The sequence below is a fragment of the Pteropus medius genome, unplaced genomic scaffold (assembly GCF_902729225.1).
Source record: "Pteropus medius unplaced genomic scaffold, Ma_sr-lr_union100, whole genome shotgun sequence".
NCBI lineage: Eukaryota > Metazoa > Chordata > Mammalia > Chiroptera > Pteropodidae > Pteropus > Pteropus medius.
In genome coordinates, this window is record NW_024349505.1 from 339,829 (window position 1) to 355,726 (window position 15,898).

General features: G+C 33.3%; 1 protein-coding gene across 12 annotated transcripts in view; it reads right to left on the reverse strand.

The window, feature by feature from the left end:
• YAP1 (Yes1 associated transcriptional regulator) overlaps positions 1-15,898 on the reverse strand; it is a 102,740-nt gene that overhangs the window by 44,060 nt on the left and 42,782 nt on the right. For all 12 annotated transcript variants that reach the window (XM_039881948.1, XM_039881953.1, XM_039881960.1 and 9 more), the window contains exon 3: positions 10,149-10,264. In XM_039881948.1, the coding sequence (XP_039737882.1) occupies positions 10,149-10,264 (116 nt within the window). The remainder of the gene's footprint in view (positions 1-10,148; positions 10,265-15,898) is intronic.

Genomic DNA, 15,898 nt, shown 5'->3' on the forward strand with positions numbered 1-15,898 from the left:
AAAAAAAAAATTCTTTTCTGGTTTCCATAGTAACAGTTTTATTCTCAGGGCAAAAATTGACTTAAAGCATGCAGCTCTAAATCATGAGCTTAGGCAGTGTCATTTTTACATATTGGCCTAGAAACTGGAAACTAAAAAGATCATAAATATACTAATGAAAATCTGCTTCAGGCAAACAAATACTAAGAGTGATGGTCAGCTTATTCCTTTTTCCTCCCTTGTATTCTATGTCTTACAGGTAGCTGGAAGATTCTTCTGACAAACTACCAGAACATTCTGATGAGCCCAACTCCCCTGCAGATAACAATGTTCAGAGTAGCAGATTAAGACGAAACTCTGGCCCATGCATCTGGCACTTCTACTTACCTGTATTCTAGTCATTAGCATACTGTGCCCCCAACCACTGCGCATGTCCCATTTGGAGCAGATGCCTCACTATACCCTAATTTGCCTACACCGCTCTCTCTCCCCCATCAGGCTCTAAGGGTTAAAGTAAGTACCTTTATTATTTATTTTTTGTCTTTGTATCCCCAGAGGTAACATTGCCACCAAACAAAACCAAAGTTTGTTGAGCTGAAATAATTAAGAACTTATTTGTGGCAAAAGTGACTGATTGTTCTTGGTCAAGTCACAATCCCTTAGATTCTCAGTTTGTGCTTTTATAAATCATAGATTAAAAAAAAAAGTTGATAACATTTTGCAGGATTTTTATATTAAATAAGCTCTCATATGAAATGATGGAGTTATTCATATATTTTAGGCATTCAGTAAAGTTTTTATTCCAACTGAAAATAAAAATAAAAATAGGAATAAAAGTAGATCATTAATGTTTCTATGGTTTTAAGTTTACCATTCTATCTGTGTAGTCCAAGAACCAGCAGTATTGTTATCACTTGGAAACTTGTTAGAAATGCAGAATCTCAGGTCCCATTCCAGATCTAATTAATCAGAATCTGCATTTTAACAAATACCTAGGCAATTCTTCCACACATTGCAAATTGAGAACCACTGATCTGGAATACAGAAAATCAACAAGGTTAACTTGTTTTATTAAACTCTTTGATAGAACAAGTTATCATTAACTCAAACTTATCAATATAGAGCAAAAGTACCATTAAATGGGTTACTCGGTTTTAAAAAATTACCGTTGATGTATTAGAAATAAAACTAAACATAATTTCAGCGTTAAAATCTAGAAATACAGCACAGTTAAGAGAAAACTGTAAAAGGTTCTGAGTCAGACAGACCTGGGTTCAAATCTTGGATCCAAGATTTATTAGCCTTCTCATTTTGGGCAAGTTTCTAAATCTGCTTGAGGCTCACTTTTTTATCTAGACAATGAAGATAAACACTCTTCTCAATTAATTGTTGAGAGAACTGAAGGAGAAAGCGCTTGATACAGGGCAGGGCTTGTGGTATTCAAAAAAAAATTCAGCTCCTTATTCTTTCTCGAAATAATTCTGTCATTTTGTTCCAATAATGTATTTAACTTACAAAATCTGTGTATAATATAAAGAGGCAGGTTTATGAGAAAATAAACCTGGGTCTCAAACATGAAACGATCTTCTAACAAAAACAGGGACCCTGTACAGAAGGTTCCCTCCCATAGGGAAAGGATCCTAGGGAAGAGTCATATTTTTAATGGTCTCTCAAATTTTACAGGATAAAGTTCAAATTTCTTACACACAAAAATCTGCAAATGTCTTTAGTCTCATTTCTCTGCCATTCCATCACTAGTGATGTGGTGGTGCTGGGAGTTTTAGGCCTCAGTAATTTCTCACATATTAACTTCTACCTTTACTTCCCCTTTCCTCAGCAAACTTAATTCCCACTCATCTTCAAATTCAGGTCCTGAATCCAACCATTTCTCACCATTTCCACCTCTACCAAACTGGTCCATCCTTTCCCCGAAGTTATTGCAATTGCCCCTAGCTTATCATCCTACTTAAAAAAAAAACAACAAAAAAAACAAACAAACAAAAAAAAACTTATTCAGATTATATCACTGTGTTCAAAACTGTAAGTCTCTATATAATATGGCTTCCATGCTACCTTTCACTGACTCTACTATAGTTGCAACGGCCTCCTTACTGTTCCCCAAACACGCCTCAGCACCTATGAACTGCCTCTTGTGTTAAGCATGGAACATTCCTCCCCTTTCTCCCAGATTATCTGCATGCCTCTCAGTTCATTCAGATCTCTGCTCAAAAGGTATCAATTATAGAGGGCTTCACTGGAGAATCTATGTAAAATCATCTCCCTCTCAGCCAATCACTCTCTGACCATTACTTAACAGGTTTATTTTTCTCTTTTTATTTTAACTATCTGACACACTGTATATTGTTTATATTCTGTATTCTCATGATTTAGAATAGTACCTGGCACATATTAACTATTTGTTGATGGAATGAATGAACCTCTGCCTCTTTAAAGACGTCTTCTTTACTCTCCTGACTACTGATTCACATATTCCTCCTCTTTCTCAGCACTTGGCGCATGTCTGCCACAACATTTATTGCTATAGTTATATGTGAAAAAATGTTTCAACTTCACTCTGCAATCCCAGTGGACATTACAGTACGTAGTTGAAAGTAGGACTTTTAATGTTAATTGAATCAATGATTTAAAAAGGGAACAATTCAATTATCTCAAGGTGAAATGACTTTCTGAAAAATCATTTTCCTATTTGTTACAGCTGGATGAACTTCCAAGAGAAAAAGACCAAGTATAAGCTCGGAGTACTTCCTAATATGCAACTCTCCAGACTTTCTTCAGTGCAACTTGATTCTTTTAGATTTTAACTTAATAGCTTAGAGTTTCAGTAAGTACATTCATAAAAGATTAGCTTTCTGTTAAGCTCATTTAGACTTCAGAATGTTCAAATTAAGCAATGACCTTTTGTTAAAATTTTAACCTAAAGTAAGTTATTCTACCCCCTTACCTGATTGACATTAAAATAAAATATTATTTAGGAAAATTCTGTCTATTGTTGCAGGATTTTTTCATTTCACTGATGCTGCCTATATATGGTAGTCAATGGATATCATTTTTAAAGAATTAGCATCTTAATCTTTCACACAAATATTCCTCTTATGAGTCATAAAGTTATTGTAGCGATAGAGTAAACAGAAGGATTTAGAAATCAGTGGGAAAGAGAAAAATAATATTCCAACACTTATCAAGAAGGAAATAAAACAGGCATTTATTTGGTTCTTACATGTAAATAATTTATAATCTCTTTTTCATCCTCTCTCCAAAGCTAAATGAAGTTTACAAAATACTGCAAATCATCACAGAGGAAAAGCTGAACAGGGACACTTCTATTTTTAAGCACCACTATCTAATAACTTATTTTACTAAGAGGGCTCGTGGTAATGATAATAGTGTATTCAAATTTTTTTTCTTTATATTCTTTTATAACATCTTTCTACTTTTCTAAGTTTGTTGGTTAAAATAACAGAAATAAGCTTATATCCTTTTCTTTTTCATTAAATTCAGTTACACTAAAAACTTAGTAACTTTCAGAATTCAAATGAACTATCCTTTCTCAATTACTTCATAGAGTTCTAATAAATTTAAAAAATATATTTATTTGTGCTCTAAGGTCAGGTAAAGGGAACTCAAAAGTCTTGAGTTTCTATATTTCGTTCCTTGCTTTAGAAGATAACTTTTAAAATAAGCCAAGAAGGCAGGAAAAAATTACCTTACCTAAAATAATCAAGCAAATAACTAAATATAAGAACACAATATTCCCTAACACATTTGATATTTAGATAATTATTTTGGATATTATGATTCTCAAATTAAAATAATTTTTTTAAAAATGGAGCATTATAAAAAAACTGATCTGAAGCTACTAAAAACCGAAATAACTCTATACATCCGCCTTTCAAAATGATTCATTTGGGTTTCTTCAAAAAAGAAATGAATATTTTAAATATGTTACAGATTATACATGCCAAGTTTGTCTGATGTATTTCTGTGGGGCGGGGGCGGGGGGCGGTGCGCAGGAAAGGGTCTTATGCTGGGAACTTATTTTAGATGCCCAGCTGGGTAGACTGGGCACAAAGAATGACAATTTATCAGCCAATACCTATTGTTCCATTTGCCAAATGTTGCTGCCCTGCCCGGTAATCTGAGTTTTAATATTATTTAGAAAATACTGTTAAGTTAAAAATCATGACTGAAATCTGTTAACATCAAAAGTGATCCCCAGTGGAAAAGGAGTGAGACGTTCTCACAAAGTAAAACAGGCTATTAGCTGCCCTGACATAAGTGGCATGCTTCATTAAGCAGCAAGGTCAAGAAGCCATCAAGATTAAAAAGTGCCATGTGTAAGGCATCATAGGGTTTAAGAAAGACTTTGGAAGAACTACAGTACTGGAGAAGATAAGATAATTGCAAGCTAACATCATCTGCAACTTGGTTGGACATTCTCATTGAATTATTTTGCTATTTCACAAATATTTTTATCTTTATTTATTATTTATTTCTTTTATTAAAATGAAATGTACTGGTCCATACTTTTAAACAAGAAAAATGGTTCTTGTTTCTATATTACTAACCATTTTTCAGGAACTTAATCATCAAATAAATCAAGACAAACTATATAAAATAACTAGGTTTCTTAAGAATTAGTGTTATTGATTCTAGATTATTATCATTTCTGCTTTTTACTACCTTCCCCTTTCCTGTGGCCATCTTTTCTTAATTTATCTAAATTTCCAGGTGAGAAAATACAATTTTAAAAGACATTTAAGTTAGGAGCTTGAGAGTAAATAATAAAATATACTATCTCTGTCTTTTATTTCACTCATTGCTCTGACTTTGGGCTTTGCTACACTTTTATTCCTTAAATACTGTTGATATACTTCAATACAGTCTTGTTACATATACTGTGACTTCAGATTGACAAATAATTTCTATTTTATAATAATCGAGAACTTTAGAAATAACCATAAACATTTGACTCATGTAAATTCATGTAAATGTAGCCCCAAGACAATGTGGTAGCAGATTTTTAAAATTATTTTAAATGAAGAAACAGTGGCAACTAGTTAATATAAGCCAATTAATTTATAAAATACAGATCACATTTACTTATCTATTATATATGCAATATATTATCACAACCACTATACATTATTAACAATAATTTCTAACTATGTGCCAATCACCTTATATAGGTTCTATTATTTAATCTTCACAGTAGCCCTAAAGTTCAGTGTTATATTGTTAGCCCCGTTTTCCAAGTGAAGAAACCAAGGCACAGGTAAGTGCAGTAACTTGTCCAAGATCTCATAAGCAGTAAGTGACGGCTGGGATTCAAATCCATGTCCAGCAGACTCCAAGAGACTTTGATCTTAACTCTCTCTTCTAATTCCTTCTCAGTTAGCTCCAATGGTGAAAAGTAGAACTTCAAAGTTTGTGAACTACAATACATAGGAATTACCAACTCTTGAAACCTACTGTCAACTTTGCAACTTCTGACACATCCTTTCCCTTTTCTGGGCTTTTTAAAGTTAAAAATCTTACACCTACCTCTTACCTGTCATTTTTATATTTCACATCTATTCTCTGTCATTTTTCTTGGTAATAATATTTCTTTTCCATTTGGTCTTTTTGCGCTCTGACAGAGCAGGAATAATAAAGCAGACAAACATTAAGGCAGCTCTGTACTACTACTCTGCTTGCTTCTCAACATTTTCCCCTCCTGCAATGAAGATGGTTAGCACATTCCTCTAACATGTATCACCTTTCTCCACCTATCTTGAGGTATTTCCTAGGAATTCCGTGTAGGTTTATAGGGAAATCTTAAAGTGGTAGATCTAGGCATTAGTCAAATAAATGTCTGACTTTAAAACTTAAAAATAACGAATCCTTTAAAACTAGTGGTAATAAGACATTTGACTTCAGATTGTTATCAAAGGAATGTTTTTAAAGCTGATAATTAGGTTAATTGATTTTGCTTAATTTAAATCATAACTTATGATTTTTAATATTCCTAAACAGTTACCAGCCCTTTGGCATCAAGTTATTTTTAAATTATTAATAGAGTATACTTCTTGACTTTATTGTTGCTTTAAGATTTAGCAATCTTGTGGTCACTGCCAACAAGGTATTACCAAAAAAATGTAACATCTTCATACAAATAGAGCTGGTTAAAGAAGTAACACTTTTCTCTCCCCAAGGCCTTATTTTCTAATGTCTAGCATAAAAATCACTAATGTTTATATAACTCTCAGTATGTAGAGAAACTATTTTATATAGATCCTAAGTATATATCAAAAGGCTATTAAATTAATATGCTATAACCATATATATTTAATAGAACTTCTAAAGAGCAGTCATCTCAAATAATAGGGTATATATATTATTCCATATTTTAACATAAAGTAAAACAGAACCATTATCTTACTGAATTATTGAAATTTTCTTTCATTTTTAAATTTAATTTAATTCAAATTCTTTTCACAAAGTTCACTGTCATTTATTTGCCAATTAAATGGAGTAGCTCCTTGCCTCCAGAACCCTTTCCAGGTGCACCTTTAAGTGCTTTCTCAATTATATATACTTAGAAATTTGGCTAATTACAAACTACAAGTTTCTAGTCAAGCAATGAAATCCATCATTTGAACCTCACATTTTGAAAAAGGACTTGTAAAAACAAAAATAAACTAATCATTTTTGTTAAACTGCTTTAGACTGAATAAAAGAAATAGGATTCCATAAAGCCTACAATTGGAGAGAACCTTAAAAACATCACTCAATCTAGCCCACTATTTAAAGTTAGGTCTGGAGAGTCTAGAGAAAAATTATAGTATTTTAAGGAAAGTGGTCTGACTAGAAATAATTAGGGCAGAACACAAAGCTGGACTCAAATATTTGCACGAGAATTCTTTTTTAAAAAGCGCAAAGCTAGAAAGTTCTAGTTTAATTAATGATAAAAATGTAAATCAAGTTGCATTTAGTTTGATTAACCAAGTAAAGTGTTTAAAAAGAGCTGTATAGCTTTCTTTTATCTGAAGGCTAAAGATTAGCAGACTTAGAAGGCATTCCCTTCAGGGTGAAAACTGTCTGTAGATACCCTGATTAACTGGAAACCATGTGCTGCTTTGTTACAGTAAATGCCCTATAAATTTATTTAAATACCCTCACAAATCTCTTTCCTCACTGTCTCCGGGTTTTAAAAACTCCTTAAAAGATTATTTTCCAAGCACAGATAATCAGCATGTTTGCTGCTTTTCTCAAGGAGAAACTCCTGACTGAGAGAGGGATCATCTGAGAAACTGTGCTACGCTGGAGAATGCACAGCCTGCAAGTACTGCGGGTGCCTTCCAGATGGAGAAAGAGAAGCCCCGAGGTTGAAAACTTATTAACATGACATTTTGGCTACAATTTTATGTGAACATGAGGTATATCAAGATCACAGTTCTTGTGACATTCATTCCAAAGCATTTCAATACCATGTAGAAGTCCTCTATTCTTAAATGTCCACTGAAATGGAAGCAATGAAAGACAACAATCTCGTGTATGTAATTCAGAGTAAACGAGGCATTTACTATATAGGTGTTATCGACAGCCTTAACTGATTTGACAGTTTAGACCCATTTGTATTTATGAACAAATTTTCTCAGATGTGAAGTGAGACTAATAACAGCACCTAACTTATATGGCCAGTATGAGAATTAAATGAGATTGTACAATGAGACCTAAGAGAATGGCTGGTATATAAATAGGATTTCTTCTTATTTAATACCTTCAATTGCTATTTAAACATGCTCAAGTCTCTTTTGGGGTGGTTTTACCATTTCAGGTCCTCCCTTCAACTCTATCTCCAACCTTCTCTTCATACTTGTCCCACTTTCACTCCTCACTCACTACAATCAAGCTTCTTCACAGTCTACTCAAATTGCTCCTGCACCACTCTTTACTAAATACAGCCGTTCTAGATGGGAGGGAAGTGGAGGGAATGGGCAAAAACGGTGAAAGAGATTGAGAAATATAAATTGCTAGTCATAAAATTAGTCATGGGTATAGAAAGTACAGCACAGGGAATATAATCCATATTGTAATAACTATGTATGGTGTCAGATAGGTACTAGACTTATCGGGGGGATCATTTAGTAAGGTATATAAATGTCTAATCACTATGTTGTACACCTGAAATTAACGTAATATTGTATGTCAACTGTAATTGGAAAATATAAAAATATAGCTCTTAATTAAACATGACTATTAACTTATATGAAGTGTATAAAAACACATTTTGTATTTTATAAACAAAACAGAGCTTAAATAAAATATACACAAATATTCTAAAACCCACTAAAACAAATTTGATATATATTTTTGATTTTAAAGATAAATTTGAAAACAAACTCTCCCCATTTCTTTAGACCACTACCATCAGAAAATTTAATAGGAATAAACAATGTTCTGAGAGAATTACAATTAAACTTTGCTGATGCAAAATGCCTAGTCTCTCAAAATAAAATTTAAATCAAGAAGTTATTTGCTACAAACTTCCTAGGTATAGTTTTAGGTGGAGGATGACAAAATGAATAATCTCAATCATCTTCTTTGGACTATAGAAATAAGGCAGCTTTCATAACTTTTATTTGAAAATGTGATAATTAAAAAAATAGTTGCCAAGTAAAATATTAGTTAATAAATACACACATAATTTTTTGCCTTTAAATTTTTAAAATTTAAATTAAATGCCCCACATAAGATTCTGAGAATAAGTAAATGTATTCAGATTAAAATGGAAGCTAAAATGGAAGATTTAAGGAAATAATCCTACTTCAAGAATTTACGTAAACTAAGTATATGACAGGAAAAGCTTACTTATGAACCTTACCTAGATTTTCATTCTTAGCACTTAACTCTTTAGAAAAGTGTTCGATCCACCAAAAGCAAGAATAGAGTTATAGAACAGTAGAAACATTCCAATGTGTCATCGTCTTCAGTTTCAGAAGGATATTTAAAATTCTGTGAGCTCTCCAAGTCAAGGAATCCTTTTGTCAACTAACTGTACCACCTTCCTAACTGCAATCAGTCCTTTGCCAAAGGCTGCTATTTAAGAGAATCTATAGTGCAGCTATCAATATTATGTGTCAGTTTGTCGGGCAGGAAGATGTATGAGCTGTGAAGAACAAAGCCATTAAGGCCACTAGGGCTGCAAATTACTGTTGTCATCCATACTCTGAACCAGGACACTCAGCAAAAGGGGTAAAGTGTGGAGGGCAGGGAAGTGGTCAGAAATCAAGCCCCAGTGCTCCAGTCCCTGATGCCAGGCATGGAGTTGCATCTTCCCAGAAGAAGGGATACTTTTTCCTAATCTGCACAAAGATGCATAATGGGGTAGCCATTGCCTTACTTGGGCCCACATAAAAAAGAAAAAAGGAGCCAGACGGTATTTAACTAGGGAAGAAGGAATTAAACTAAATCTTTATTTAGTACTTACTATGTACTAGAACTGTAATAAAAGCTTTATATGTACCATATTATTTACTTTAATATCTTTCTCTCTATAGTAAGGGGCATTGTCACTTGTCATTATGCAGATGAGAAAAATGGCAATTTAAGTAAAATGCCAAATAAGAGGCAGAAAAAAATTTATACTCAGGTATCTTCTGTGAAAAAGGTGGAAATCTGTTCAATAACACATACAAGACATAAGAAGGATGTCTTGGGTTTACAAGTTGCTATCTTTCAGTTAATCTCAAAGTAGAACGAATATCTGCTTTTAAAAGGTAGGGGGTTAAAACACCAGTTTGGTTTCACATCCAAACCACAAAAGGAAGGGGAAAGTCTTCAATTTTAAGATGTCAGACACAAGAAAACAGAAGAAATCACAAGCATGTCAAAATGAATGAAATTAGGAATTTGAGATACTCACTTCAGAACTGAAACTTTAAATACTGTTGGCTTTTAGTCACCAGCACCTTTATGTATTAATGACTAAACCATGCTTTGGCATATTGCATGTTATTTTGAAATAAAGCCTCTCATATGAAACTGAATGAAAAATAACCATCACCCATGTTACAGTTTCCCTAAAAGAATAATTACCATTTTCCAAAGAAAGTTTTACCAATGCACGAGCATTAATCGGTGTGGTCTGATTACAGTGTCTCACTCACCTGAGGCTGAGTTCATCATATTCTGCTGCACTGGTGGACTGGTGGGGGCTGTAACATTCATCTGGGAGAGCATGGCCTTCCTGGGGTCCTGCCATGTTGTTGTTTGATCGATGTGACTGAGACGAAACAAACCAGTGCATTAGATAATACTAGGTCCTAAAAACAACAATCTCACTTATCAAAATAGGGTAGATACGGACTCATAGGCAAAGGGGTCGAAACTAGCTTTGCAAAAGCATATAGTCATGACATCTCATTGCTCCTACACTTCCTCTGCAAACATTTTTCATCCTTGTATCACTTAATTTTAATTTCTTAGATCTTACGAGTGCAAGATTTGAAAAAAGCTATGCCTGGAATTTAAGTGAAGAGAAACCATTATCACCTAGTAGACAATTATTATCTGCTTCTAATTTAAAGAAAAAATGTGATTTATAAATTTGTCTATAACAGTGGTCATATTACTAAAAATTGAAAATTCACAAGGGAATCACCTATTTTCCCCCCCTAAGTTAAGAATACCAATTACCATAATTTTTAGACCTAAAACCCTTTAGGTGAAACATGAAGATATTAAGTCTTGTAAATGCCAAAGCAAAAATAGAATAAAAAATTTCACCTATAAGTTTGCATTACTTCCTGTAACTGTTTAAGGTCTTTGTTATTTGCTAAACAAAACATTTAAACATATTCTACATACTTTCAACCTACTGCGAAATATCTTAAGACATGCATTTAGTTTTCATCTATAAAATTGGGATAAAGACAGCTAGAATCTATGAAATATAAGACGACAAGGTATCCAGCACAATATTTGGTATATGAGCATTCAATAAATATTAGTTTTCTCCTTCTAGCAAATTTGTTTCAGTGAAGCAAAAACTAATAATATTATACACATGAAACTACCTAAAAAACTATTGTGAAGACATAGCCAGAGAAGTACTCAAAGCATTATGCAAGCTTCTCTTCTGTATAATTTATAAAAGCAAAAACTTAAAAGCCAGCTAACATCTAATGATAGAGATGGATTAAATAAATATTGTTTTATATGATGGACTACAATGCAGCTATTGAAAATATTTTAGAATATTTAATAACATGGAAAATATTCATAATACAGCTTTTTAAAGTCAGTTGTAAAACAGTATGTACCGTTTGAAGTGTATTGTTTAAATATGTATGTACTAAAAACATATGGGAAGGATAGATATCAAAATGTGTTTATTTCTAGATGACAAAATTACAGAACTCTGCTTTGCTAGGTTTTCCTATTATTAAATTACCACAGACTCATCATTTTTGAAATTGGGGAGTGGGGAATGGCCAGAAATAACTTATTAATAAATAAATAAATAAATAAAAACATTGTTTGGTAAGGATATGACACCCTGTCATTACCTTTACTGACATGGAACTAGAATGTAATCTTCAAGAATATCATCAATAACACAATAAAAAAAGCATCATAGATTCTGGCTAGAATGGCCCTTAAATATTTTCTACTGAAGATGGGAGAAGAATTCCTTTAGGTCCTAGGCAAGCAGAAAAGGAATGAAAACAGGGAGGTAACAAAATGGAAGATGTGTATACTTAGGAATGACAATGGTACCTGTCAATTCAAGGCTATTACAGACCAACTGTAAATATTAAGAGAAAATATTTGTTTATTTAGTGGATTACATGATTTCTCAAATGTTAACTAATCAGTATTCCTTTATCCCCACTGGTCATATATTTTCTCTTTAGCAGTAGCACTAGCATTTGCTCAAGTCTAGACAATATAGCCAAAACCTTGTTCAAGTCTTGCATATATATATATATATGCACCTCATTCCAAAAGATGATGTCCTTATCAAACCCAGTGAGAGCTTATACCTCTTCCTTTTCAATCCTCCAAATGAGCCACTGAACAAATTAAACCATAAAATGTCCTTTAGATATAAAGTACTTCCTTCTAATGCTTATAGATAGCAAGCAATACACATATGGTAATTAACATAGTCATACTCAAGGAAATAAGTTTAAAACGCACAAGAAGACCAAAATTTAGGCAAATATTTGTCACTGCTTGTTATAATGTTAAGAAACCAGGAAAGGAAATGGCCAGTGATTCATTATTAGTTGCTCTTAAATTTTAATGAAATTGTATGCCACTGACTGCTCTTTGTCTCCAGTACTTCTCAAAATATTGGAGCCAATCCCTAAATCTGTTCTTAAGGCTTCTTTCTCCTTTACACAAATTAGGGTTTTGAATATAATACAGAGAATATATAGTTTTACTGCTCTCATAAGATCAATGATTTTGCTGATGTAGGTACATATACTGAAATTTCTCCTCCTGAAAATGCTGTTGAACCTTGGTAAGTTTAGAGTTGTACTATATAACCTCAGCTAATGTTCCACTTACTTAAAAATATCTACATCTCTTTACAGAATAAAGATGCCATTATCTAAACTAACTACAAAAGCATGCAACCATTTAGATGCCTAAGAAAATGCAAAATAAATTTAACTTTAGAATTTTTGTCTTCACTTAATTTTAAGATTAAGTCATGAAAAACACTATACTATTTTAACTTAATAAGTCTATTTGCAACAGTACACCCCAAAATACCCATCCTTATTTATCATAAGAATAAGAATTTTTATAAAAACATTTCATGCGGCAAAAATTTTTGCTAAGACCAAATCAATAGTTTGCCAGGCTGGATATATATGCATGGTACTGTCCTTCACCCCTTTCTGGTCTTTGCTCAAATGTCACACTCTTAGTGGGGCATTCCCTAGTCATGTCATCTAAAATCCATCCTATATAAACTTGTACTCTCTCTTCTTTATTTTTGTTTGATAATCCTTTATCATTATTTGACATATATTTTATTTATTTTGTTTGCTTGTTTTCTCCAACTAACATAAGCTCCAGAGATATAGGGACTTTTATCAGTTTTATTAACTATTGTACCTTTAACTATTATAAGAGTGAATGACAAATATTTGCAATTATTAAAAAAACTTTGTTTTTTCCCCTAAGAACATCAAACTTTCTCCCAAAGTCCTTGTAGTCCTACTGACTTTATCAACACCCACCTTTTCTAAAAACAAAATTATTGGTAAGGATTATGGATCTACTAGAATTATCGATAAGGAGATTATTGGTGACATTGGCAAGAGCGGGTTCAGTGGCATGATGAGGGTGTAGTGAAGAGGAGGTAAGGAAGCAGACATGTTTAATTATGTAGAGGGGAGGAAAGCAAAAATGCGACAGGATGTATACAAGTTTTTGGTTTTTTTAAGAGGAAGAGATATACTTTAAATGTAAGTAGAACAGAGTAGCTTAAGATATGCTAAGGGTTCACTGAAGACTTAGTCATCTATCAGCTGGTAGGAAGAAACAATGTAGATACTGCTTCTACTGTAAAAAAAAGAGTGAGAAAGGATAGGGCAGAAGCAAATAATTTCACTGGCAGGTGAAAGTTGAGTGGATTTGGGTATGATAACTTCTACTCTCTTATCAAGCGGTATAACATTAAGATGATTGACGAGACTGGCATTATTGCTACCTCGCTTAATGCAAACAGAAAATTGAAGGACCTGCACAAGGATACACATCCAGTACACAACAGGACTTCATCTGGTACCCAAGAATTCTGAAAAGAATTTCTGTCTGAGATATATATATGAAAAAGATACTAAAAAATGTAAATTCTTTGTAATATATATTGAATAACATATCGCATAAATACCAAAGGAGAACAGAATAAAAAAAAACATGGGTATTGAACATTCAATAAAAGATACCAGAATATTGCAAAACACAATTTCTACTACCATTAGAATATAAGCTTCTTGAAGGAGGTGCACATGGGAGAGTGCCTGCTACATAGTAGAGCTCAATAAATATGTGCTGAATTGAATGAATATTAAAGTAGTGTGCATTATTTAAGAATGTGATAGCTAAGAATTCTTATAAATGTTAGTTTGGAAAAGAACTGAAAAGAATTTTATCACTCAAACATCACCAGTTCTTAGAAATGTCAAATTATAAGCAACAGAATCAAAATATATAAACACCAAAGAGATAAAATTAAAGAAAACTCATAAAGCAGTATTTTTAGAGTTAAAATATGAATGGTTATATATAACACAGAAAATAAATATTTGGTTTATCTCGTTCCTAAGAATAGTCTAGCTGATGAACTTACTACAGGTAAATAAGAAGCATGAAATTCAACAGCACCTTCAATACATGTAAATAAACTATTCTTTGCTATTATTTTGGGGGAAGAAAAGGTGATGGGATTTATGACCAAGATAAAGCCTATGATCTCACTCTAGAACAGCTAAGGCTGGGAAACAATGAATTTGTCAAAGTTTAGACTGATGAAACCTAAGCAGCTGCTCTACTACTTTGACCAAGGCCCATGTCCAACAGAAGTCTCTCCTGTGTAAACATAGCCACCTCTCCTGTTGGCTTTTGTCTCTGTTATTTTACAATGCAGAATTTAGCCATACTTATTGGATGATTGAGCAAAATGTACATAGAACCAAAAAAAGGGGCAGAAATCCTGAAGTGAACAATTAGAAAATTGACTTTTTGCATAATACAGGCGAGCTGAGGCTCTGAAATATAGAAATACTTAAAAGAGTTTTATATCCTTCTGTGAGATATATTATGAAAATAAAACCTGGGCCTTGAATATTCAGGGATTCTGACTTTATAATAAATAACAATATTACTGTCACATCTTCAAATTATTGGGGGGGAACCATAAGAACATGAAATGCTACCTGAAGCTACTGTGGGGAGACCCAAAGATCTTAACTCCCCAGGACCAGTGTTCAACTGGGAGAATAAAAATGTGACATTACTTCGTAAGTCTCTCAAAGGTTAAAAAAAATAATCACTTAAAAAAAAAAAAAACACTCTACAATTTATTAAGATTAAGTGATACGATGTCCAAGGGCCACTGACCAGTATGTAGCTGTGCTGAGATTTAAACTCAGAACTAATTGATGCAAAATCTGCACTCATTCTACTACATCAGAATTCTTCTTATGTTGTAAGAGAATTTTGGGTGTTTGGGGATTTTTAAAGACTCTACACTACCACTACACATCACCACCCCCGCTCCTCCAACCCTTGTAATAAGTACAAGGAGACAGAAACCTCCTCAGCAACAACACCCAGTAGACCAAAAATCATACTGTTCTGCATCTCTCCCACTCAAATCAAATACAAAGGGAAGATATGGTAGTTGAGAGAAGTTCCCAGGGCTTTTCTTTCTAATTTTTTTATTGAGGTATAATTGACATTCCCAGGCTTTTAGATGGGACCAATGACTGACCAGAATAACTTCTTATAGATTCCTTGGATACTGGGGGCAGGGTGGGGGATAAGTTTTCTCTGTGAATTTTGAAGGTCAAAGGAACAACCTACTGACACTTTTCCACATATTAGATACATGAGCTGCCTCCCCAGAGAAACCCTGGGATTTACTGTACAGGAAAAAGTTGCCAACTTCTGTTAACTGCTCTCAGGATGATGTGGATCTTGCAAGGAGCCAGTGACAGCACACAATAAAAAGGATCTGGTGTTGGGATGGTGAGCAGCAGAAATTGGACATAGTCAAGACTTTCTTAAGAATGGAAATCTATCACAATAATTCTCATTCACTTCTCAGAGCAAGCCTTCCTTAACTAATGAGGACACTGAGCTTAAGAAAATTGAGTAACTGGCCTTCAGTCAC